The sequence below is a fragment of the Gopherus flavomarginatus genome, chromosome 2 (genome assembly GCF_025201925.1).
Source record: "Gopherus flavomarginatus isolate rGopFla2 chromosome 2, rGopFla2.mat.asm, whole genome shotgun sequence".
Lineage (NCBI taxonomy): Eukaryota > Metazoa > Chordata > Testudines > Testudinidae > Gopherus > Gopherus flavomarginatus.
Window position 1 is genome coordinate 156,003,679 of NC_066618.1, and position 25,431 is coordinate 156,029,109.

The window sequence follows — 25,431 nt, forward strand, 5'->3', positions numbered from 1 at the left end:
TGGTTTGAAAGGCCAAGAGAGGCTCAAGAGCAAAATCAAAGTACAACATAAATAAGTGATGTGATTTCCCAGCCCCCAAGTTACTGAGCATCCACACTTCCACCAAAAGTTAATGGGAGTCGAGTGTTCTCAACTATTCGAAAAAATCTAGCCACTTATTTAGGTGCCTAAACAGGAATTAGGTTCCCAGCTAAGCACCCAAGCTTCACTTCTTTTCTTCAGGCTCTAGCAGGATAAAGTCCTGACTGAGTTCCTCTCTGGTATTGTCCAAAAATACTTTTGACATTGTCAAACAGCTAATATCCAACATTTTCAGGGTGATTCAGAAAATATTTCTGGCAGAAAAGAAAGATTAATGAGCACTGCACTATTAAATTCACTTTAAATGATTTATTCACAAGTTGTCACTGTTTTTGTCATTTTGCTAAACATGTATTAGTATCCTTGTTACAGCGTACAAAGGTTCTATCCTTTTCTGACAATATTAACATTAAAAAAATAGGCTACCTAAGGAGGCAAAGTTCTTGCTTTGCATCCATAAATCTGTAAGTAGGAATTCAAGGCATCAATAGACAAACATAAAAAAAAACCAATATGTACAAAACTAACAGAATGTACATCTTATCCTTGACTTCGATCAGTTAAACACCAACCTGGAAATGAATCCCTTATTCTCAGCTCCTATTCTGGATCCTGTGACCTTGCTTAAATGATGTTAAGTTTGTGTTAGCATGTATAACTCAAAAGGCACTCAAAAGGTCACAAGTTCCTGAGCTTAAGTGGGATACAGATTCCCAATGAAAAGTTAAAACAATATGTTACAGAAAGCAAAAAAGTTAAAAAAAAAACCCTGATATTCGGTATACACAAATATATTAGGAGTCAACTGAATCCTTGCTGAAAATTGTGGTTATGTCAATAGAAAGACTCATAAGCGCGGACAATACACCTTTGCAGACTTCTCGGTACATCAAAAAAATGCATTTCTGAATGAACTTGTCTGAAAATTTCAGACGTGTTTTTCTTACTGTTACTAAAAAATGAGGAACAGAAGACAAAAAATATTTTCCACAAAGTTTAAAAAAATGGCCTAAGACCAAGAAAAACAAATATACATATGACATGTGGAAGACTTAAAAACTAAAATGGGTTAGAAAAACTGTACAACAGTTAAATAACTATAAAGAAATTAAAGGGAAAACGTAGCCCTAGTGTAAGGGCCACTGGAGTCAGCAGAATCTGGAGCTTGCTATTTACAGTTCTGGTACAAAGAGCACAACCCAGTGGTTAGTAATGGAAAGGTTTTTTCACCCAAATCTAACAAGTAACTGGGAATTTTACAGAGGTTAGTAAAATTTTATCCACACAATTTACTTTCATCAGCTAGGCTCAGATTTTGCCACACCAACAACAAAAACCCCAAACACACAAACAAACTTGTAACATATTTCATACAAACTTGGAATGGTAGTTCTTTACTAATGTAGAACAGAAAATACAAGTGAAAAAATGTATGGTATAACTAGTTTTAGCCTATGTGGTTTCAGATCTTTTTTTCAGATATGCATAGGAATATACTGAGGATAAAAAAAGTAGCCATATATATTTATCTGCTACAGTATAAGGCCTTTGTTTATTTGTCATAGCTCTGTGTGTAAGCAGGGCATTTAACTTAAAGCAGGTATACAGTTATAAAAGTGCTATTATGTTCCACTAAACAGGTCTCTCAGTTTTCTGGGTTATCTAGCAGTCCACCACTCTCAGTTTTCTTCTCTGGTGATGTATATAAGAAGTTACAGCAGATATACAGAGGAAAGATCAGAAGTCTGCTGTCCAAGTTCATTACTACTTGTTCCTGTAAAGCAAATATGAAGGAACATTTTCAAATAAGTTTTAGAACAATAATTCATACTGATGAACAAAAATAAAGTGTAGTACATAATTCAGAAGTGCTAGAACAGATTCGAGTGAAACAGCAAAAGACTGGAGATTCCATCTAATTGTATGCTACCTCCAAAAAAGATATGGAAATTGTCACAGAACTTAAAAACATTTTATAAACTCATAGCACCGGGTATGAAGCAAAAAAAATCAATAATGAATCTAAGGTTATATAATTCATTCCTTCTCCTTCACTACACACAACCAGCCACTCTAAAATGAATAGTTTTATTATACCTCAACTTTGCCAAGACATTCTCTACCCCGCCAAGCCTCTCCCTACCTTACTCCCTCAATCCCCTTAAATCAGGGACAAGAATCAGCTAAGCGCAGGAGTTGGCCAAACCATCTCTACCATTGGAGAATCTCCAGGGGCAATCTCCTACCATTTAGAGGTTTCAGCAGACTGGATGATCTAGTTTATTATATCTAGGAGGGGCTAAAATTTCTTGATAGTGGAATCAGCCAAAACATTTTTGGCTGTCACCCTCAGAATGAATCTGGACTCACTAAATTTGGAAATGTATCCTACAGGAATATTTAAAATTTACATGGAAACAAAACCTGTGTGCATGTGCTACACAGACATTGCCATAATCAGGAAGTAAAGGAACCGACAGTAAGATATTGTATAGGAAAACATGTTCCCTCGCCTAAACTATTGACCCAAAAGTGGAGATCTATGCATTATCTTTAAGAGAAAACAAATCTTAGGAACAAGTTATGAGACAATGAATTCCAGCCAAGGTCCACATGACAGTCATGTGCCAAACTCTGTAACTTATTCCTAAGAGCAAGATTTCAAATTAGTCCTGAATTTGTCCTTTACACAGGTAGGAGCTAACAGACATTTATTTTCAATACTCAGAAATATATTGTAACATGATTAAAAACAAGATCTGCACAGATTTCATATTTTAACATTAAACTACTTGCTACTACAATTGGAAAAACTGTGCCAATTATATCTACAAATTTTGGTAACAGCCTAATGTCAGCAACTACAAAAATAGAATTGATTTTTTTTTTTAAAAAGTCTCTGATGATTTTCTCAACTTTTTTGATGCTTTGGACTATTACTAGATTTAAAAAACACACAAACATACCTGATCTTTCTCAAGGGTCAGGATCTGATATCCTGTGGTTCTACTGCAAATAAGTTTTCCACTACTATCAAAAGAGGCTAGACGTAATCTAGGGATATAATGAAAATTAAATTACTTGATTCAGCCTCCTGTCACTTTTTTTTTTTTTTTCTCCTGAGGCTAAAGGAAGAAGCCAGCTTCTACAAGGAAGACAGCAGCACAAATTCTCATACATCATATCTTGTGCCAATGAAATTGTTATCTATTAATGAACCAATTCCAGTATGAAATCAGTTGAAATACTGGCTTTAAAACTTCAATGATATGAATTGTTGTCCATTCCTACCTGAATGCAATGTTTCTCCGTGGTTGCAGACTGACTGATCCACTGCATGGCTGATTCAGCGTGTTCCGTTTGAAAATGATGTAGCGATTTGTATATGTGACAAGCAGATCAAAGCCAAAGTTGAATCCAGTCCATCGCCAGCAGTACTAAACAACCAAGAAAACATGCAAGACCTATTTTATTTCAATGGGCTATATTAGTATGAATACAGCACTTCTCACTCTGAAGGATCCCGAAGCACTTCATAGCCTTACATTTATACTGAGACCCATAATCTGCATCTGCTCCACATATCCCAATCTCTGCATGGAGTCCTACTGAAACAGTGAAATCTCCACGGGTGCAAGTGTCCACTCAGACAGATGTGATTGAAGAATAAGGGATTACTTCACCTACCACTGAAATGCAGCCACTTCTAGGCTGCAACACATCTATCTTACTTCACAAAACAAAACTACAGAACAGTTTCTGTATATCTCACAGCACTGCCAATTGAAACAGGAGAGATGTTTAGATAGGGTAGTTAAGCAATTGCCTACATTGGAATTTGGTTAGGCCATACGCTTTAGTAGCCACCTAACTCTTACACAGAGCCATGGAATTATACACAATTTAAAACCATCTGTCCACAAAAGATTTTATAATGCACCAATTGCCAAAGTATCTCTAGGAAACATAACTCCAGTGCCCTCTGGACCACAGGTTAAATATATGCATGAACTGATTACTTAAAACAACAGATGCTTCGGTTAAATGGTTTTAGCGTGAAATTGGGAAACAAGTCCTACACCTTTCTAATTCTCTTCTGTAAGGCCTGCTATATAAGGATGTACACAAGATATTCCTGTATTAAGAACTAATCTTCAGATGTTTACTACCAAATTGTGATGTAATCTTGAGCATTGAACATTAATGAGTTCTATTGCAGAAGGTGACCAGAATTGGCACTGTGGGGTTCCACGTTTAATGTCACTGATCTGCATAATAATATGCTCAGTTTATGGATGTAAATATATTTTTGTCCAACTGCCAGCCCTGAAAACTCAAACTGCGACCTGAGAGGCAAGCTAAATTATTTCCTTGTCATGCCCCATCATCAATTAAGGGCTTGGCTACACTGGAGAGTTGCAGCGCTGGTGGTGGGTTTACAGCGCTGCAACTTACTCACCATCCACACTTGCAAGGCACATACAACGCTGCATCTCCCTGGCTGCAGCTCTGGCTGTACTCCTGCTCTGCCTGGGGTATAACGATTGCAGCGCTGGTGATGCAGTGCTGCTCCCACACTGTGGCCACCAAAAATGCTGTAATTGGCCTCCAGAGGTATTCGGAGGTATCCCAGAATGCCTGTTCAGCCACTCCCAACAGCGCTGCAAATGCTGCAAATGTGGCCACATGGCAGCGCTGGTAGCTGTCAGTGTGGCCACACTGCAGCGCTTTCCCTACACAGCTGTACGAAGACAGCTGCAACTCCCAGCGCTGTACAGCTGCAAGTGTAGCCATATCCTAAGTTTTTTGAAGCCAAATTAGGACAGTTGACTAGGGGTATGGCTACACTTGAAATTTCAAAGCGTAGTGTGGTCGGAGCGCCAGCGCTGGGAGAAAGCTCTCCCAGCACTGCACGTAAACCACATCCCTTACGGGTGTAGCTTGCAGCGCTGGGAGCCGCGCTCTCAGCGCTGCGGCACTGATTACACTGAGGCTTTACAGCACTGTATCTTGCAGCGCTCAGGGGGGTGTTTTTTCACACCCCTGAGCGCGAAAGTTGCAGCGCTGTAAAGTGCCAGTGTAGCCAAAGCCTAAATGTCTGGATTATCTTCAAATGATACTCTCGGTGCACATGGACAGCCTCATTCTCTTCAAAAGTTTTGCTCATGTGTAAATATTCAGAATTAAACAAACAATTCTCTATAAGAAGAAAATACGTATCACTATCTTGGCAGGTGTATTATTTCTCTAGAACAGAGTCACTTTTCAGAGAAGAACTAATATTTTACAGATGGTATTATGCACATTATATTTTAAAAAAATTCATGATTTCTATTACTTTGCAAAAGTCATAATTAAGCATCTCAGGAGTTTCAAACAATAACTTCATTTTTCCCCTCTAAAAACGCTCCATATTCAGACTTTGTTTTATAGCACTAGCATGATGACTTTAGCAATATTTTGCTAGAAACTAGGAAAGCTGACAAGTATTTCAATAAGGAGCTTTGTTTATTTCCATTAAAATCTTCCTTTTTGGTGCAGTTTCTGAAAAAAGCCACTGAAGACAAAGTTTCTGAAAATATTTAACACTTTTGAGATAGCTCAGTTTTGTACAAATCAAGGTATGGTTTATACATACATCACCATCCTTTGCAAGCTTCCTACCACACCTCATGCTGTTTCCTTCAAGTTCTTCTTTATTGATTTCTTGAGGCCTAAGAATGTATGAAGTAGACCATTTTGAGAATGATTCTACAATTTATTGTTTACTTGTAAGAAAGATCAGTAACAGCAGCAAGAAAATGCTCTATGGAAAGTCAGCTCCTAAGTCAGATTCTTATTGTAGTTTGATCTGATAGGCTTTTACTAAATATAAGCCTTCCAGCTCAGTTTTTCATCTGGCTCCGGCTTCTAGCTCAGTTCTGCTTCTGAATTGAGGCAACACATGTCAGTGAGGCAAAATCCGACTGAAAACCACCCAACTTAAAAAATAGAACTGTTTCTTGCATTTCTTCAGCCAAATGAAAAATAAGACATTGAAAGCTTCTGCCTCAAATATTGAAGGTTTTTAGAAACATACACAGATTCATAAAACAAGGTAAGTGCCCTGAGGGCACATTCAAATCAAGGAACCGTGTTAAATTTAATGGGGCTAAATGACATGATCTAGTCACACTAAGTTTTAACTTTATTGTAAGGAGGTCAGGTGGGACAAATGCAATGCAAATGGGTTCTCTGATTTTGTTATTTTTGTAGCGCAGACACACTTGGACAGTATTTACTTGCAATTCAGAAGGATTACATACAGACAGATCATCTACCAGAATAATAATTGGACCCTCCAAACTAACGGGTCGTATAAATTACTGTTGCCATCTGACCGTGGGACTTCACAGAAAAGCAGTGTAATCAAGATGCACCAAGGAGGGGTGGGGCAGGGGAGGTGGCTGGCATGAAGGATTGCATGTGTAGGTGGATGGTTAAGGAGCTTGTCTACACACAGAAGTTATACCACTACCTATAAAGCATAAAGAACATTTAACATACTGCACAGCATGTCAGTGGCAGAGCTGGAACCCAGGAGTACTGACTTTATCACTTTAATTACAAAGTGGTTCAGCCCCCGTATTATGGCTGCAGTTGTACCAGTATAAAGACAGTTTATATTATTATAGCTATTCCCATATGGGAAAGGGAATAATTACATCCACATTATGGGTGGCTTTGGTAGAATTATTTTAGTTCAAAGAAATCATACTCCTAACCAAAATAGCTATAAGGTACAAGAACTATATGTAGATCAGGCCTCAAAAAATTAAGTCCCAGTCATCAAGAGTCATATTATGGTCTGGCTTTAAACATTTATAATGTAGTCTGTTATATAAGCGTTATCCATTCCACACATCTCCAAGGTACACTGAAAACAAATGAAATCACTATAAAAAAGGAATACATATGCTAAATTACTATTAAAAATTCAAAAGCAATCTGATACAGCAATCAAAATAGTAACAGGCTACTTACTGCATTTCTTGCCAATGTAAACATGCACTTGTAGCTACAGCACTGAAAATATCAACTAAGTAATTTGTGGCCTTTTTCTAGATTTTATAAAGAATGCTAGTCATAGGAGATTAACTATTTTATAAAGAGATTGTTAACTGGGACAATTAAGTGGGATATGAACATAACAAAATTCTACAAAATTGGCCACAGAATTAATTTTTTATTTATGATGTCCTAGCTAGCTGATAGTCGGTCAAATATGTTACCAATTCTTGGCAATTAAAACATGCACTGCGGATACAGAACTTCATTCTTTCTGGTAGAATAGTGGTTAGTTTTCAAAATCATTAACAAGTTAAGTTTCTAGTTATACATTAACCTCTTTCTACTATTCCTTCCAACTAGCTACAAAAATTCAAAAAGCTTAACCATTCAACAGTTTAAACTAACCACTTAGACAGCATTACTCCTTATTTACTCCTTCACATAACACAAGAACCAGTGGTCATCTAATGAAATTAACAGGCAGTAGGTTTAAAACAAACTACAGAAGTACTTCTTCACACCACCTGTGGAACTCATTGCCAGGGGATATTGTGAAGGCCAAAACAATGACTGGGTTCAAAAAAGAATTAGATAAGTTCCTGTAGGACAGATCCACTGACTATTGGACAAGATCACTGGGATGCAGTCCCATGCTCTGGGTGTCCCTAGTCTCTGATGGCAAGAATCTGCGAGCGGACAACAGGGGATGGATCACTCAGTAATTTCTCTGTTCACTCCCTCTGAAGCTCCTGCAATTGGCCACTGTCAGAAAACAGTATACCAAGCTAGAAGGATCGTTGGTCTGACCCAGTATGGCTGTTCTTATGTACCAAAAAGTACAACGGAATTCAATTCTGAATATTTACCCAGATAAAAAACTAAAGTGGAAAATTAAAGTTGACTAATCTGCAGCTTCAGTTATTTCCCTCGAACTACTGTAGGCACAAAGATCTATTTTGGCACACAAAACTACATTAATGCGAACATAAAAAGTAAGCCTACTTCAGGTTTACTGTAGGTAAAACATGTTTTGATGACTGGATCCAGTATTATGTGATAACAGCTCGAATGTTTCAAGGACAGTGAAGAAAGTTCAAACCCCTTCAGCTGCAAACTACTGAAGTGGGAAGGGTTGTTACTTCTGGCCTCTCAAGTATAGCAAAATATTGAATCATGCAGCACTGTTCTAACATCACACAAGGATAATAATGTGTATGAAGAGTAAAATGCACTTTTAATGCAAAAATCATTTTCATTTCCGTAGTCTCACAATAGCACATGCCCCATTAAAATGTGCACCAGATAGGGTACGAAAATAAAACTGCATCACTTCATGAAGCTCTGTAGGTGACAAACAGTTTTCACATTTTGTTCCGATTATTTGGTTTGTGGTTTTGGTTAACTCATCAGGAGATGTCAAATACTATAGTGTCTGATAGCTGCATCTATCAATCAGAGAGAGAAAGAGACGGGGAGAAAGTTGAGCTGGGGGCAGGGCAATTGGCCTGATAAAATATGGGGAAATTTCTGATCATCAAGTTATTCTTTTACCCACCCATTTGACTTCTAACATCCATACCTTCCTTCCTATGTAGCAATACCTGGTATCTCTTTTCTTCTTATTTGAAATATTAGTTAGGGACCCCAGCTGCCTGTCCTGGGTCCCAGGAGGATGTGTTCTGCTGGCAAGCAGTGGAGCCACTGGAGTTGCAAATCAAAATCTGGTTCTCTGGGATTTGTAATGTGACAGACCAAATCCCAAAATGAGGAAGTGCCAAAACACCACCGAGGGCAATATCTCCCTCCTACACAATCCCAGAGCAGAAGGGGATAGGAAGAAGATATTACCTAATTTTACTAAGACCTGGACAAAAACACTGTTCAATAAAATTAGCTAGGACACTGAAAAATCCCTAGGACATCTGATCTTATACAAACTTACACAATTTTCACTGATTAAACTAAGAAATTATATTTGCCAAATCACTCTCCAGCTCTACCCAACATTAAACAATTACAATATAAGAAAGCTATCAATAGAATAAATGATGCAGAAAAACCTAAATAAATCTACATTTGTCCTGAGATGTCTGGATTCATAGACAATAGTACTAAAGACTTGTTAAGCACAATTTTTTCTGTTAAATGAAACTGCTTAATTGTTTCTAAATGTTAAGTTAACAGCTTCTCTTTTTATTTAGTTTTGGATGTGATCCAGAAAGGTATCAAAAAAGCTTTTTTTATTTTAGCAGTACATATCAGATAGCACACATTAATATTAATAAAGTAAATTCTTCAACAGCAACAATAACACTGAAATACCCCTATGTGAGATTAGCATTATCTGCCTTGTTTTCACTGTCTAATATTTGACTTCATATGAAGCTCTGGCTCTGCTCCTCCTTTTGAAGTCTCAAACCTAATAACACAGCTGTAACACTGTGCAATGTTTTACTAAAAGCTAGATACACTACAATTCTAGCATTTTCTACTTGGAAAAATGTTCATTTCTTGTAATACACTTTATTTAATGTAAGAGTAAAGAGTAGTAAAAAAGACCTCATAACTGCATACTTCATCTGCCCTTCTAAGACAATGCTGTTGCCATGAACAGGAATCTGACAAACAAGTTAAAAAAAACAAACGAACACAAGCATACCCTAGCCTAGCTAGTACATGCGCATATGTCATGGTATAATTCCCAACTCTGAACCTTAGCGTCCAAAAGATGGGGTACCAGCATGAATTCCTCTAAGCTTAATTGCCAGCTTAGAACCTGTAGCGCTGCCACCAACCAGGAATTCCAGTGCCTGGTATACTCTGGTCACCCCAAGACCTTGCACCAGGGGAACCCCAAGACCCAGACCCTCTGGATCTTAACACAAGGAAAGTAAACCCTTTCCCTCACCGTTGCCTCTCCCAGGCTTCCCCTCCCTGGTTTACCCTGGAAGATCGCTGTGATTCAAACTCCTTGAATCTTAAAACAGAGAGGAAAATCCACCTTCCCCCCTCCTTCTTTCTCCCCCTCCCAGACTCTCCCTGAGAGAGAAAGCAATCCTAACACCGAGAGAAATTAACCTCTCTCTCCCCCTTTCCTCCTTTCTCCCCACCAATTCCCTGGTGGATCCAGACCCAGTCCCCTGGGGTCTCACCAGAAAGAAACAATCAGGTTCTTAAACAAGACAAGCTTTTAATTAAAGAAAGAAAAAACAGTAAAAAATATCTTTGTAAATTTAGGATGGAATATGTTACAGGGTCTTTCAGCTATAGACACTGGGAATACCCTCCCAGCCTAAGTATACAAGTACAAATTAAAATCCATTCAGCAAAGTACAAATTTGAACTCCTTCCAGCCAAATACACATTTGCAAATAAAGAAAACAAACATAAGCCTAACTTGCCTTATCTACCTAGTACTCACTATTCTGAATTTATAAAAGCCTGTATCGGAGAGATTGGAGAGAAACCTGATTGCACATCTGGTCCCTCTCAGAACCCAAAGAGAACAACCACCAAATTCTAACAGCACACACAAAATCTTCCCTCCCTCAAGATTTGAAAGTATCCTGTCCCCTGATTGGTCCTCTGGTCAGGTGACAGCCAGGCTCACTGATGTTGTTACCCTTTACAGGCAAAAGAGATATGAAGTACTTCTGTTCTATTAACTCTTACTTATCTGTTTATGACAGCATATTTTCTAAAATGACAGATGCTGGGTTGGCAGAACTGATGCAAGAAAACCAAAGTAAAAGGGAGATAAAAGGCAGGCCACAAAACTGAAACAGCGTTAGTTATCTCTATAAATACCAAGTCTTACAAAGCCCTCTATTACTGAACAGGCTACAAAGCATCATTACTCTCTCCCTTCTCCCCCTATTTTGCCTCAGTTTCCATATCTATAAAGAAATGAAGTGACCTGTTCAAGGTCAGACAGCAGGTCAGTGAATAAAAGGAATAGAACACAATTATCCTGGCCTCCAGTCCTATAACTCCAAACCCTAGACATCAGTGAACATTACCATATAATACACTCAGATACTGAAATGATTGTTCCAGTGGCAGTTATAACAAAGGACAGCACATTAACACTTATTAGTTTCTATTGATCAGTGTTATGCTAAAACAAGCAATTTTATAGCCGTTATTCTGATAAATGTACTCCTTATCAAAAAACCTCTCCCACTCTGAACTACAAGGAAAAGTAAAGTAATTACCATTTTGGGTATGTCTACACTACAGGATTATTCCGATTTTACATAAACCGGTTTTGTAAAACAGATTGTATAAAGTCGAGTGCACGCGGCCACACAAAGCACAATAATTCGGCGGTGCGCGTCTATGTACCGAGGTTAGCGTTGATTTCTGGAGCGTTGCACTCTGGGTAGCTATCCCGTAGCTATCCCATAGCTTCCACAGTCTCCCCCGCCCATTGGAATTCTGGGTTAAGATCCCAATGCATGATGGTGCAAAAACAGTGTCGCGGGTGATTCTGGGTAATATCGTCACTCATTCCTTCCTCCATGAAAGCAACAGCAGACAATCATTTCGCACCCTTTTTCCCTGGATTGCCCTGGCAGAAGCCATAGCATGGCAACCATGGAGCCCGTTTTGCCTTTTGTCACTGTCACCGTATGTGTACTGGATGCCGCTGACAGAGACGGTACAGCAGTGCTACACAGCAGCATTGATTTGCCATTGCAAGGTAGCAGAGATGGTTACCAGTCGTTCAGTACTGTCTGCTGTGGTCATGGGTGCTCCTGGCTGGCCTTCGCTGAGGTCGGCCGGGGGCGCAAAGACAAAAATGGGAATGACTTCCCGAGTCAATCCCTCCTTTATGGTTTTTCTAAAACTAGAGTCAGTCCTGCCTAGAATAAAGGGCAAGTGTACTAGAGAACCAGTGTATCAGAGAACCAGAGAGCACAGCCGCTCCGTGTCAGATCCCACAGAAATTATTAGCTGCATGCCATTCTAGGGGGTGCCCCTGCAACAACCCCACCCGTTGCTTCTCTCCTCCCCTAACCTTCCTTGGCTACCGTGGCAGTGTCCCCCTATTTGTGTGATGAAGTAATAAAGAATGCAGGAATAAGAAACACTGACTTTTTAGTGAGATAAAATGAGGGGAAGGCAGCCTCCAGCTGCTATGATAGTCCAGGCAGTACAGAATCTTTTCTTTAGACATGGGGGGAGGGGGCGGGGGGGATGCTATGATGAAGACCGTTACCAGCTGTTCTGTACCATCTAACGGGAATGACCGGGAGTCATTCCTATTTTCACCCAGGCGCCCCAGCCGACCTCACCTGAGGCCAGCCAGGAGCACTCACAGGATGAGGAGGACAGCTATCAGTCCTTTTGTACGGTACCGTCTGCCACCGGGGAGGGGAGGGGAGAGGATGCTGCTATTCAGTGCCGCAGCACCACATCTACCAGCAGCATGCAGTAGACACAGGGTGACACTGAAAAAAGTCAAGAAAAGATTTTTTTCCCTTTTCTTTCACGGGGGGGAGAGGGGTGGTAAATTGACGACATATACCCTGAAACACCCCGGACAATGTGTTTGACCCTACAGGCATTGGGAGCTCAGCCAAGAATGCAAAATGCTTTTCGGAGACTGCAGGGACTCTGGGATAGCTGGAGTCCTCAGTACCCTCTCCCTCCTTCCATGAGCATCCATTTGATTCTTTGGCTTTCTGTTACGCTTGTCACACAGCACTCTGCTGTGGACTCTGTATCATAGCCTGGAGATTTTTTCAAATGCTTTCTCATTTCGTCTTCTGTAACGGAGCTGTGATAGAACAGATTTGTCTCCCTATACAGCGATCAGATCCAGTATCTCCCATACGGTCCATGTTGGAGCTCTTTTTGGATTTGGGACTGCATCACCACCCGTGCTGATCAGAGCTCCATGCTGGGCAAACAGGAAATGAAATTCAAAAGTTAGCGGGGCTTTTCCTGTCTACCTGGCCAGTGCATTTGAGTTCGGATTGCTGTCCAGAACGGTCACAATGGTGCATTGTGGGATACCGCCCGGAGGCCAATACCGATTTGTGGCCACATTAACCCTAATCCGATATGGTAATACCGATTTTGGTGCTACTCCTCTCGTCGGGGAGGAGTACAGAAACCGGTTTAAAGAGCCCTTTATATCGATATAAAGGGCCTCATTGTGTGGACGGGTGCAGCGTTAAATCGGTTTAACGCTGCTAAAATTGGTTTAAACGCGTAGTGTAGACCAGGCCTTTGTTAGATGGTTAGCCAGAACAAGGACACTTTGATCACTCAGACTAAATCCTGGATTAACCAATTTATTTTTGAGGTGGAAGGGGCATCAACTCCATGTAACTGAAAGCATCTGAATAAAATGTATTATCCCTGGGGAGTCAACATAAAACTGTGTCTGTAATGCAAATGGGGACAGGTAAACAAACTACACCATTGCAAATAGCATTATAATATGGCTAAGGAAGAGACTGCAGAGGAAAAGGCTAGGGACACAGTTCAAAACTCCAGTAAGTGATGGCACTATCACAAAACAAATAACTTAGAAGCCAATTCAGAGAAAAGATATATCTGGCTTCTATGGTACGCAAGCTCTTTAAGATTCCCAACTAAAACAGCTACCACTAGTGACTTGCATGGAAGCAACATACTATTTTCTAAATAAGAACCTAAATATTTATTTTTGAAAATAAGAAAAATTGGGATAGAATACAAAGGAAGGACTGTAGTCACGACCGTAGACAGAAAAAATGCTTCTTATTATACACACTTGAAGGTTGAGAGTTATCCATCCATTATTTACCTAATACAAAATAGTTCTACAAACTTGTTTAGCCTATACACCTTCCCTTGTCCATCCAGCCACATGAAAGGGGGAAAATAAACCAGAAGGATAAATTTAGCTTCTGCATATTATTCATTTTTTTCTTAATCCATTTCCAAAATTAATTACTAAATCACTATTTCAAATCCTCAAAGCACATATGCAATACTAGTGGTGACAAATACTGACCAGTATAAAAAAAACCTGGAAAATAACGTCCACCTCTAAAGTCATATCATAGAAAACAAGTTCTTACAGTTCTATTTTGCAGATGGCCAGAAACTGACCAGATGAAAGTGAATGAAAAAGATTGCTCTACAAAGAATTGGATGTAATTGAAGTTTAAAATGCTAGCTGTTTTAGGCCTAATTTTCTCATTTTGATGTAAACTCTAAACATTTATGCATATCAGAGTCTATATTAGAGACAGATTCTATTCAAAGTAAGAAATCAAAGAAAACCTGTAATATACCTACCCAATATCATTGTCTTGTTCTGCTCTGAGCATGGCAAACCACTGCAGTTTGTAAACAGAAGACAGCCATTCTAAAATTAAAAAAATATAAATAAATGTGGGGATTTCTTGGGAGATGGGAAAGGCGGTATTTATGTAACATTTAAAAAAAGGAAATAAAATTATACTGAGATGAAAAAGATTTTTATTCATTAATTAAATAGCCAATTCACATCCAGTCAATTGATATTTCACTGGTATTCCCATCTTTAAAGACTTATCTGATCTATTTTAAGTTGCAAGTACCGATAAAATAACCCTGCTCAAAACAACAAAGTAACTTATAACACTACATGCATTTTTTGTTATCAAATCAGCACCATTCCCTCTGAAATAACTAAATGACTAAACAGATTTCTCCCCCTCTTCTCTAACAAAGGGGTTAGAATGCAGTTAAATTATAGCTTACTGGTATATAGCATATGCAATCACAAAATGATACGTAGCGGTACAGTAGTACTGAGGCAACCTCCTACACAGCAGGAATCGCTGTCTCAGTCTCAAGTGAAAGATTTTTTGATTGCATAACATTCCGATATGAATATAAAACTGAAATGCAAGGAGCAGTGAAGATTCAAATATATCTACACTCAAAAGGAAATGGAAGGGCAATGCCTATTTCTTTTACAATGCTTTTCATCTGTACACAGTGCTTCACAATGTTCAATGTATTTATCTTCACAACACCCCTGTGTGGTAGGAAAGCGTGACATCCCCATTTTACAGATAGGGAACTGAGGCACAGAGAGGCTAAGTGACTTGCCCAAGATAACACAACAAGTCCATGGCTGAACAGGGAATTGAACCTAGATTTCCCACACCCTAAGCCAATGACCTAACCACAGGACCAAGGATGCAACTACTGAGAAAATTAGAGAAAACTGATATGTGGGGTTTAGTTGTAAGAGTAATAGGAAGGTTTTACAGCTATCAGTTTTACAGGAACAACAACAGGACAGTTCTAAGGCAAACATTAAAGAGCTGGTTACAAGCTCAATGGCCTAGAAGACAGGAACGAAGTTCAATATAGAGCGGAACACGTTCCACTGTGAAGAAATGAGAGAAGGGGCAAAGAGGCAGGTAGGTGAAGTCAAGTATAAGGTAAAGAAAGTTTAAGGGGAATTGGGGGGACAATTCAATGATTTAAATAGGGAGTAAACAAAGGTGGCAAAAGGAAGGGAAGAATGAAGAAAGCACTCAGGATCCCCACAATTTAGACACAAAGGATTTAAGACTGATAAGGGACCGATACTGACTTTACTACCTTTAATGATAAAACTCAGTCTTCAAAAGGGAGCAAGCCTGGACCCAAAAAGAATAAAAATAATCAATTGAAACTGAAAGCTATAAAAAGGATTTCAGAGAAACCACAATTAAAATGAAGAAAATCTCTGGAAGAGTTCTGGAGAAAGAGAGGAGGTGGAAAAATGGCAATTTGGTGTTAAGGGTAATTTGGAAACGAGGATTTGCTTTTAAATATTTTATTCATTTTTATATTTTAATGACTTGATTAGCATTAACTAGGGGAACCTTTTATGTTAAAAATATCGTTCTGCAATTCTTGAGCAAAGTTACCAGACAAACTACAATAGCAAGATGGTCAAAACAGACTTGCATTTGGATTACAGCAAAGATAAGATTTTATTCTAAAACCTGACTGGCAAATGCATCACTGCCTTTTCCTCTTATTGTGCCCGGACACTTGAAGCACACAAAACATAATTTGTAGCATATCTTTCAACCACTCAACAAAAGATTGTTTACATTAAACATAATTTTATCTGGATCTAAAAAGATTTACATTACAAAATATATTTTCTGAACTCGGAAAAGTACTCCTCAGGTACCATACAATAATTTCAAAATTTAGTGATGACATCCGATCACTGAAGTTGTTCAAAAGCATATCACCTCTATTTATCAAACTTCTTCTCAAAATGAGAAAAGCAACCTAGCCAGATAGTTGTCGAGTAAAGAGTATTAATGGCTTACAAATATAATAAATGTTGAAGTCCACAAATATATCTTCATTCAGCTTTTAAGATAAAATATATAGACTTGTAACATGGTTAAGAAAAAAAACTTTCTTCATTTGTTTTTTTGAAATAGACTTCACATAAAACAATTGTTTTCACGTAATGAAACTAGAGAGTAAAGGATTCACACTTATTGTCACTGTGGACCATATCCTTAGAAGTTCTCTCAAAGACTAATTCCCCTCCCATCAGCAGTCATATACACATTCATACATAAGCTTCACCAATTGCTGGCCACAATTTAGGAACTATTCAGTCAAGTGATGTTAGTCAAGTCAAGAACAGCTTATGCTAGAAGTTGTCATCCGTTTGACATCCTGCATGACAAAACCTCAGGATTAATCATTTGCCGACCATCTTTCTTACCAGACTAATAAATGAAACCAGGATAATCATCTTACACATACTGTTTTCTTTCTGTTTTGTTCTCAGTGACAAGATCAAAAACACACAGTATGTCAAAAAACCACCCCATGAGCTGCATATCTTGTAGTGACTTCAGGAAACAGATTTCCTTCTTGTTGCACAAGAGATACATAGAAGTTACTTCTAGTTCTGTATTCAGACCACCCCTTTTCTAGAATGAACAAGAAAATGCTGAAAAGGTTTTTCTAGTACAGATATCTTACTTCATGATAGATAAGAAATAGTAATGTGGACTGGTGTGGTCAATGGTTGAGCACCACTATTTTTTGCTGACATCTTGTTCATGTACTTATGACAGTTTACTTTACTCAGATCCAATTGCTGGAATTCTGTTACAGTATCTGAAATAGATCTCATTAAAATAAAAGATTTTAAATGAAGTTAATTTTAAATTTTTGCAAATAAAAAAAGTAAAAGGATCATCACTATGTATTATAAATCCAGGAATCAAGATTCCTTCAAGTCTACATTTATAATTTGGTGTGTTGTGAAAAGAAGATTAAAAAATTAAAAGCAAAAATACTAAGATTCACAAACAACAATAAAATACAGCACTATATAGCTAAGGTCAGTCTTGGCATAAAGTTAACATACAGCATCTCTCCAACTCGAGTTAAATATTGTTCTGCATAAATGTATCAGTTTTGACAAAGAGGTAAGAAATGAGCAAACCAAAGATGAATAAAATCCTATCAAGCCAGAAGAACTGTTCCACCAGAAGGGCACAAAACTTAACTGAACTGCTCAGCGAGAACAAGACCATATAAAGGGGCCTGATATCAAAGCAATCTTTAATTTCCTGGCTCCACCGCCTGTTAGGAAAATATATTACTATCTGGGCTGACTTATAGGACCATAGCATAACTGGATTTCTCCAACTTCCTCTGTACTAACCCTGACAAAGAAATGGAGAGAAGAGGAGGGTCATTAAGGGAGCAAGGGTTCTAAAAGTTCTTTCAAATAAATTTGAAACAAATAAACAAGCAGTATTTATTTATTTAGCGTGTGCAGTCGTCTTGCTAAGTGATGGCATCTTCGGTGGCGTGATGCAGTTCCTCTAGGGCACCCTGAACCTAGTCAGCAGGAATTCATCGATAATGTGTACCATTGTCTGTGTTGCACTGCAACTGCATAACCTGTTCAACAGGGACCACTGGTGATGGGGCAGGTCAAAAGCAGGCGGGGATATTGTGGGGTCAGCGATGAGGGACTGGTTGGGGATTATAACACAGGGTTTCCGCCCTAACATCCTGGCGGATGAGACTGTAATGGACGACATGAGAGCAAATGTGCAGCTGGTGGCTTAAAAAGGTCATTGTGCACCAGCAGCCTTGAGTTGGCGCATACTTTCTCCAGTAACTTGCTAGTGGCAACCTCTCGTCTGATACGAGGAGCAATATTGCTCAGAACTGGAAGCCATGGGAGTGGAGTCGGATGCAGGGTGCCTCAGATGATACCCATGGCGGCATGTAACTGCATATCCACCAGATTGGTGTGTGACGATTGACTCCAAACCAGTGCGCAATACTCCGCCACTGAATAAGAGGTGGCAAGAGCTGACGTCCGCAAAGTTGGAGCACAAGCACCCCATGACCAACCTGCCAGTTTGCTAAAAAGATTGTTACATGTCATAACTCTAGCTGCTGTCTTCTTCAGGTGGGCATGGTAACTAAGTGTGCGGTCTAAGGTCACACCTAGACAGATCGGTTCTACTTCATGCTTCACCTTCTGACTATTCAGATAAACATTCAGTTCTCAGGTTGCGCTGGCATGATAAAGATGAAACAAACTGGAGACTGTTTTTATAACAAGCAGTAAGGGAAGATAGTACAAGATTTAAGTGAAGTGGTTACCAGGGTAACTGATCAGATTTATAACAATGTTTTTTTAGAGGGGTACTCCTAAGTTCCCAAAATCTAGCCACAATCAGCCTTTTAGTTTCTTGTAGGTGTCACAGAACCACCACGTTTTCAGGAACGATCCTGCTCAAGATGTTTGTTCTGTGTTCAGGGTGTGGAGTCAAAGATTAGGAGATGACTGAAGAAGCTGACACCACTAACAAGGTAAAAAGGACAGGGCAACACAGTTGGTGCCAAAAAAGTAGGGCCAAGTTCATTGTTTCAACCTGATGCAGTGCGGGCGATGAAGTCAAGGAAAGGATTAAAAAAGGAGCAAATTACTTGGTCAAATTGATTGGCTAGATGATGCTGGAAGCTTCATTTTTCTATGCAGAGGATGGGGCTGAGCATGGATGTTAGTGAGATTACAGCAATCAGGATGGGACACGAGAACATGAAAGAGCATTTTAGTTGTGGGGATAGGAAAAAACATTAGATCCTGAAGATGTTTTGGAGGAAGACATAGCAAGGTTTGGACATGGCTTGAACACCTGGGTGACGAGGAGGCAGGAATGAAAGGTGACACTTAGTATATAGGGATGAGTGACAAGAGGGATGAATGTCATGTCATGATGGAGAGTATAAAGAGGGTTTAAGAGGAAAGATAAAAAAGCTAAAACTGAACTACTTAAGTCTAACTTTTCTGTAACATCCAGGAGGAGACATCAGAGAGGCTGAGATGCAGAATTGGGTGGGCAGGGATGAATATGTGTATCACCACAGACATCGTAAATGAAGCTGTGAAAGTACAGGAGGTCACCCAAAGAAAGTAAGTAACAAAAAGAAGAGAGATTCAAGGACAGAGCAACATGCAACCCCATAGACAAGGGAGGCCATGCCAAAGGAGACATGGAAGGGACAGAATGAGGTAGCATGTGAACCAGAAAGGACAGTATCATAAAAACCTAGGGTGGTAAGATTTGAGAAGATTTAGACACTGTCATATTCTCAGATGTCAGTGAAGATAAAGTAGAGACCTGGAGATCATGAGAAAGCTTTGTAAAAACAGTTTAAGTGGAGTAAAGGTGGTGGAAACCAGATCCGAGAGGATCCAATACAGAACTGGAGAAGAGGAAAATCAAGGCAACTTTTGTAACAGGCACGCTCAATTAACTTAGCAGTGAAACGAAAAGGGAAGTGGAACTGAAGTTAGAGAGCCAAGTGCTCCACCTACTGGAAGATTTGAATGCCTGGTGGCAGCGCATTTTCAGTTTAGGCCCCCAACTTTGAGAATTAATACTTCTGTTCATCTGGCAGTGCCCAAATTTGTTAAGCTTCAGAGCAAGAAGCAAAGACCATTTGCTTACTCAGGATTGTGCCAACAGAGTGAGGATGGAGTCTATTTACAATGCAATTCATTTTAACATTTTAATTCTTGGTTCAACCTCATTTTCTTTCATCAACATTGATTATTCTCTCTTAATAATACTCACATGTGCATCCCAAATCAAGAGAGATTGGGCACATTTTACACACTGCAAAATGCAAACAGAATAACTGAACAATAGACTGCCAATGGCCTTGCTGAAGACAACACAAGGGCTCTCCTCTCTCCAAAAACTTTATCTATCGGTAAAGTAACACATGTCACTTTGTTCTCTAGCATCTCAGAAGGCAAGCTGTTGCAAATCCTTCAGTTTCAAACACTAATCTACATACAAACTCCACCTATTACATCACTAATTTTCAATTTAATGCTTTAGCTAGTTCTCTTTTTAGGAAATAGATGGCTCTCATGGAGTATACTACAATCAATATTTACATTCTATTTTGTGTTTTATCATCAATATTTACATTACTCCAATAACTCAGACATACCATGCAGTTTTACAGCTCTGCTGACCATGCTGACATAACTGACAGCCCAATGAATATTTTAGAAACGTATGTAAGTGAATTAAAAAAAACAGATGGATGGGAACAAGGGTAAAAGCCCAAAAGTTTCATTCACAATTTGTTCCAGCTACTAATCAGAATACACACAAAATGTCCAATCAAAGTATTTTCTTACCTGAAGGTACTAGAGAATCTCGCTCAATAATGCTTGCTGATGCCAAATCACTGATGATGTATTGCAATCTCAAGTGTTTGAATACTGTTAAGAATGCTCTTCCTTGTTCAGATTCTAAGAATGCAATGTCATCCTCAAAATCTGCAATATTACACGAGACATGCACCATTACAGGTTTCCTAGAACTTTCTCATTTTGATTGTCTTCTAAAATATGTACACATTTAACAGAAGGTCTTAAGCTCTCCAAATAGAAAAAGGCCAATTACATTTTGCAAGCAAAATTATCAGTGTGAAACAGAATTGATTTCTCAATTCCAAGGTAGTTAACAACATTCAAATAATTGTAAAGGCAAAACTATTAGACCAAATTGTTTTTATCCATTGAAATCCAAAAGAGTTTGGCCAGAATTTTCAGAAGATCAAAGACTTCACTAGACAAGTCAATAACAAAAATAGTGTACCCTGAAATGATTTAGATTCAACATGCATGGCCAAAATAGTTCAAGGGAAGACTCCTTAACAGTATAATGAGAATAGGAGGTGAGGTGAAGTAAATTAACGCATCTCTTTGGTATACATGGGGCAGTGTTTTTGGAGGGAGCTGACAGACAACGGCAGTGTTTTTGGAGGGAGCTGACAGACAACTGCACTGTATTTGCTGCTGTATGTACTGAGCACCGAAGTTCTAAATCCAGCACCTTTTTCACAAACACTACATCTATACAAATAGGCTTACCTTTTCTACGCTTGGAAAACCAGGCATCAGCTTCAGCTAAAAGTTGTTTTAGTGGTCCATTCCATGAAGGCACTAGCTGAAGGAACATCCACTAAACAAAAACAAATTTTTATAAGCTTATTTTAGATTCATAAAATATTATGTAATCACCCAAGACTAATCAATTTAATGTTACAGCCACTATGAAGCTCCTGATAAACACAAGTAATTAATTCAACTTCTAATTATTAGAAATTAATTTTGTAATCATCGTAACACTGGCATACTTAAATATATTTATGATTAAAAGGGTATTTTCTAGGGCTGTCAAGCGATTTAAAAAATTCATCGTAAAATTAATTGCATTGTTAAACAATAGAATACCATTTTCATATATTGATTTTGATTACAACACAGAATACAAAGTGTACAGTGCTCACTTTATTTTTTTTATTACAAATACTTACATTATAAAAAATGAGAGTATTTTTCAGTTCACCTAATATAAGTGCTGTTGTGCAATCTCATTATACTGAAAGTTGAACTTAGAAATGTAGAATTATGTACAAAAAATGACTGCGTTCGCAAATAAAACAAATTGTAGAACTTTAAAGCCTACAAGTCCACTCAGTCTAATTTCTTGTTTGGCCAACCACTCGCACAAACAAATTTGTTTACATTTGAAGGAGATAATGCTGCCCGCCCACTTCTTGCTTACAATATCACCTGAAAGTGAGAACAGGTGTTCTGATGGCACTGTTGTAGCCGGTGTCACAAGGTATTTACTTGCCAGATGTGCTAAACATGCGTATGTCCCTTCATGCTTCAACCACCATTCCAGAGGACGTGTCCATGCTGATGACAAATTCTGCTCGATAATGATCCAAAGCAGTGCTGACCAACGCATGTTCATTTTCATCATTTGAGTCAGGTGCCACCAGCAGAAGGTTTATTTTCTTTTTTAGTGGTTCAGTTTCTGTAGTGTTATTTTTAAGACTTCTCAAAGCACGCTCCCCACACCTCATCCTTCTCAGATTTTGGAAGGCATTTCAGATTTTTAAACCTTGGGTTGAGTGCTGTAGCTATTTTTAGAAATCTCACATTTGGACCTTCTTGGCGTTTTGTCAAATCTGCTGTGAAAGTGTTCTTAAAAAGAAAAACATATGCTGGGTCATCATCCAAGACTGCTATAACATAAAATATATGGCAGAAAATGGGTAAAAGCAGGAGACATACAATACTTCCCCATGGAATTCAGTCACATCTGCATGGAAGCATGTCCTCTGGAATGGTGATTGAAGCATGAAGGGCATACGAATGTTTAGCATATCTGGCACGTAAATACCTTGCCCTGCTGGCTACAAAAGTGCCATGCGAATGCCTGTTCTCACTTTCCGTAAATGCAAAAAAACCTGTTGGCCTTAGTGATTGGCTGAAAAAGAAGTAGGACTGAGTGGACTCGTAGGCTCTAAAGTTTTACATTGTTTTGTTTGCCAGTGCAGTTATGTAATCAATAAAATAAAAATCTATATTCCTAGATTGCTTTTTCACTGTAAAGAGATTGCACTACAGTACTTGTATGAGGGGAACTGAAAACTACTATATCTTTTATCATTTTTACAGTGCAAATATTTGTAATAAAAAATAATATCAAGTGAGCACTGTTCACTTTGTCTTCTGTGTTGCAACTGAAATCAATATATTTGAAAATGTTGAAAAACATCCAAAAATATTTAATAAATTTCAATTGGTATTCTATTATTTAACAGTGTTATTTAAAACTGCTATTAATCGTGATTAATTTTTTTTGGTTAATCACACAAGTTAACTGCGATCGACTGCCCTGTTATTTTCACAGTACAATTATCGGTAAACAGTTTAAAATTCTGTCTACACATATTTTAACACCAAAAAGTCAAAGTAACAATTATTTCAAAATCTGAATATTACTTTACACTACAACACTGAAGTATCAAAAATTTTAAATAAATTGCCCTAAATTCATTCCTGGTGTAACTTCATCGGCTTCAATAATCTTACACCAAGGACAATCTGGGCCCTTTGCAAGTACCTTCTTGAGAGCAGTATACACATCCATCTCCACTTGCATGACAAATAGGTTAGAAGAGCTGATCAGCTGTTTCATGAGGTTTATGCTGGAAAAGAAAACACTATGAGATGATGTGTATAAAACTATAAGTCAATCAAGTAATTAGTAATATCAAAGAAGAAAGAGTGAAGGAAGTTAATTCACTCTTGCCAAAGCTAAGTGAAAGGTATAGCTGGTTGGTCATTTTCTGACAAAGCAGTTTTTCATTGGAAAAATGCAGCTGTCAAAACTGAAACTTGTGAAAAGGGCTGCTTTTGACAAAACTTTAGCTGGGAAGGCTTTTCCAGCCTCGGATGGAATTTCTGGTTATAGAGGGCACACAGAATTACCATTAGCTCAGTGGTTAAGACACTCACCTGGGATACAGGAGTCCCTGCTCTGCCTGATTTGGATGAGGTGAGTTTCCCTAATTACCAGGCTGTTGGCAAATCTGGAGTGGGTCTCTACAATCTCTCCTATTAAAACTGTTCCACTCTGAATAAATAACTAAATATGCATTGGGCCAAGAAGAGAGTGGACTAGAAGGGCATTCACCTGGCATATGGGAGACCCATGTTCAAGTCCCTGCTCCAAATTAAGCTTAGTAGGGACTTTAATCTTGACAAGTCCCTACTAAGGTGAGTGCCCTAACCATTGAGCTGTTAGCTATTCTGGTGTGGATTTTTCTGGGTTTTTTGCAAAATTTTTTTGAAAAGTTTCAGTTTTGACCCAGTGTAGAAAAGGAAAACAATTTAAGAGGAAAGGAGGTTCCTTCCCTATGACCACAGATAAGCAAAATATTAAAGGATTCAGTCTTAGTTCACCAGTACATACACAATATTCTGATTCAGAGCACAAGATCTTGGTAATATGAAAAGAAAAGTAAATATTTAGATAGGAGTTGAAGAAGAAAGGAAGTGACTAGCCACCAGGTAGGCATTCAGAAAAAAGTACTCTCAGCCAAAAACTATAAATTATATTTTGAAGTTAATTCCAACTTTAACAATGGAGGGACTAAGGATCATCACTAACAACACTCTGTCAAATACAAACAAAGCTTATTTTTAAAAATTATGAAAATAGATGCAATACCAACAGTGTTAAGTAAAAATCATGAATATCTAAAGAAAAACTTGTCAAACATCAACTGAGAAAATTTTAAAGTTAAGTTATATAACACATACAGTCAACCCTGGAAGTGTCCCATAACATAAAAAAAAAGTTTATGGCCTAGTTCTTCTTGTAATGGTCATCAATATTCTAATATGCCATTTGCAACATGTTTTAGTCTACGTATTTTGAGGTAACTATTTTAACCACTCAATTACCCAAGTTAACTGAAATCTGAGTACCTGAGTTCTTTGAAGAGTTCAACACTCTGGTGAGTCATCAGGTTATTCAAAAGCCATTCAAGGCACCTAGATTAAAAACAATCAGTTGATTATTCACAATTTTCAGATATCCATGTTGGACTATTAAACAACTGATCAAACTCTAAAATAGATTTCATAACTTCTAGTTTATTTAAGAATGTCTGATCTGAATACAAAACTCCCTGGATCTAAAAACTCTGATACATCTTATTCTTTAATACTACTTTAATTTGAATGATCATAAACTTTAGGAAGGGTTAAAGAAACGTTTAAGACATTTTCAGAGTATGAGGTTTACTTAGATAAGCATGACACCAACAGGAAACTTTTCAAAGGTTATCTTCTGTAATAGCAAAGGGAGGGAGGGCAGCTTGAATTGAAAAGGTGAAATAAAGAAGCTCCATGTCACATAAGGG

The 25,431-nt window shown here is 38.3% G+C and overlaps 1 protein-coding gene across 7 annotated transcripts in view; it reads right to left on the reverse strand.

The window, feature by feature from the left end:
- Positions 1-1,062: 1,062 nt before the first annotated feature.
- GMCL1 (germ cell-less 1, spermatogenesis associated) overlaps positions 1,063-25,431 on the reverse strand; it is a 32,582-nt gene continuing 8,213 nt past the window's right edge. For 3 of the 7 annotated variants that reach the window (XM_050940054.1, XM_050940055.1, XM_050940058.1), the window contains exons 6-14: positions 24,995-25,060; positions 23,625-23,709; positions 21,575-21,665; positions 20,837-20,977; positions 14,428-14,497; positions 5,720-5,795; positions 3,373-3,518; positions 3,048-3,135; positions 1,063-1,855 (exon numbers count right to left, since the gene is read on the reverse strand). In XM_050940054.1, coding sequence (XP_050796011.1) covers positions 1,727-1,855; positions 3,048-3,135; positions 3,373-3,518; positions 5,720-5,795; positions 14,428-14,497; positions 20,837-20,977; positions 21,575-21,665; positions 23,625-23,709; positions 24,995-25,060 — 892 coding nt within the window. In that variant the 3' untranslated portion in view covers positions 1,063-1,726. Of the gene's footprint in view, positions 1,856-1,887; positions 2,729-3,047; positions 3,136-3,372; positions 3,519-5,719; positions 5,796-14,427; positions 14,498-20,836; positions 20,978-21,574; positions 21,666-23,624; positions 23,710-24,994; positions 25,061-25,431 lie in introns of those variants that run through there. The other 4 variants (XM_050940056.1, XM_050940057.1, XR_007772549.1 and 1 more) reach the window with 4 other exon arrangements.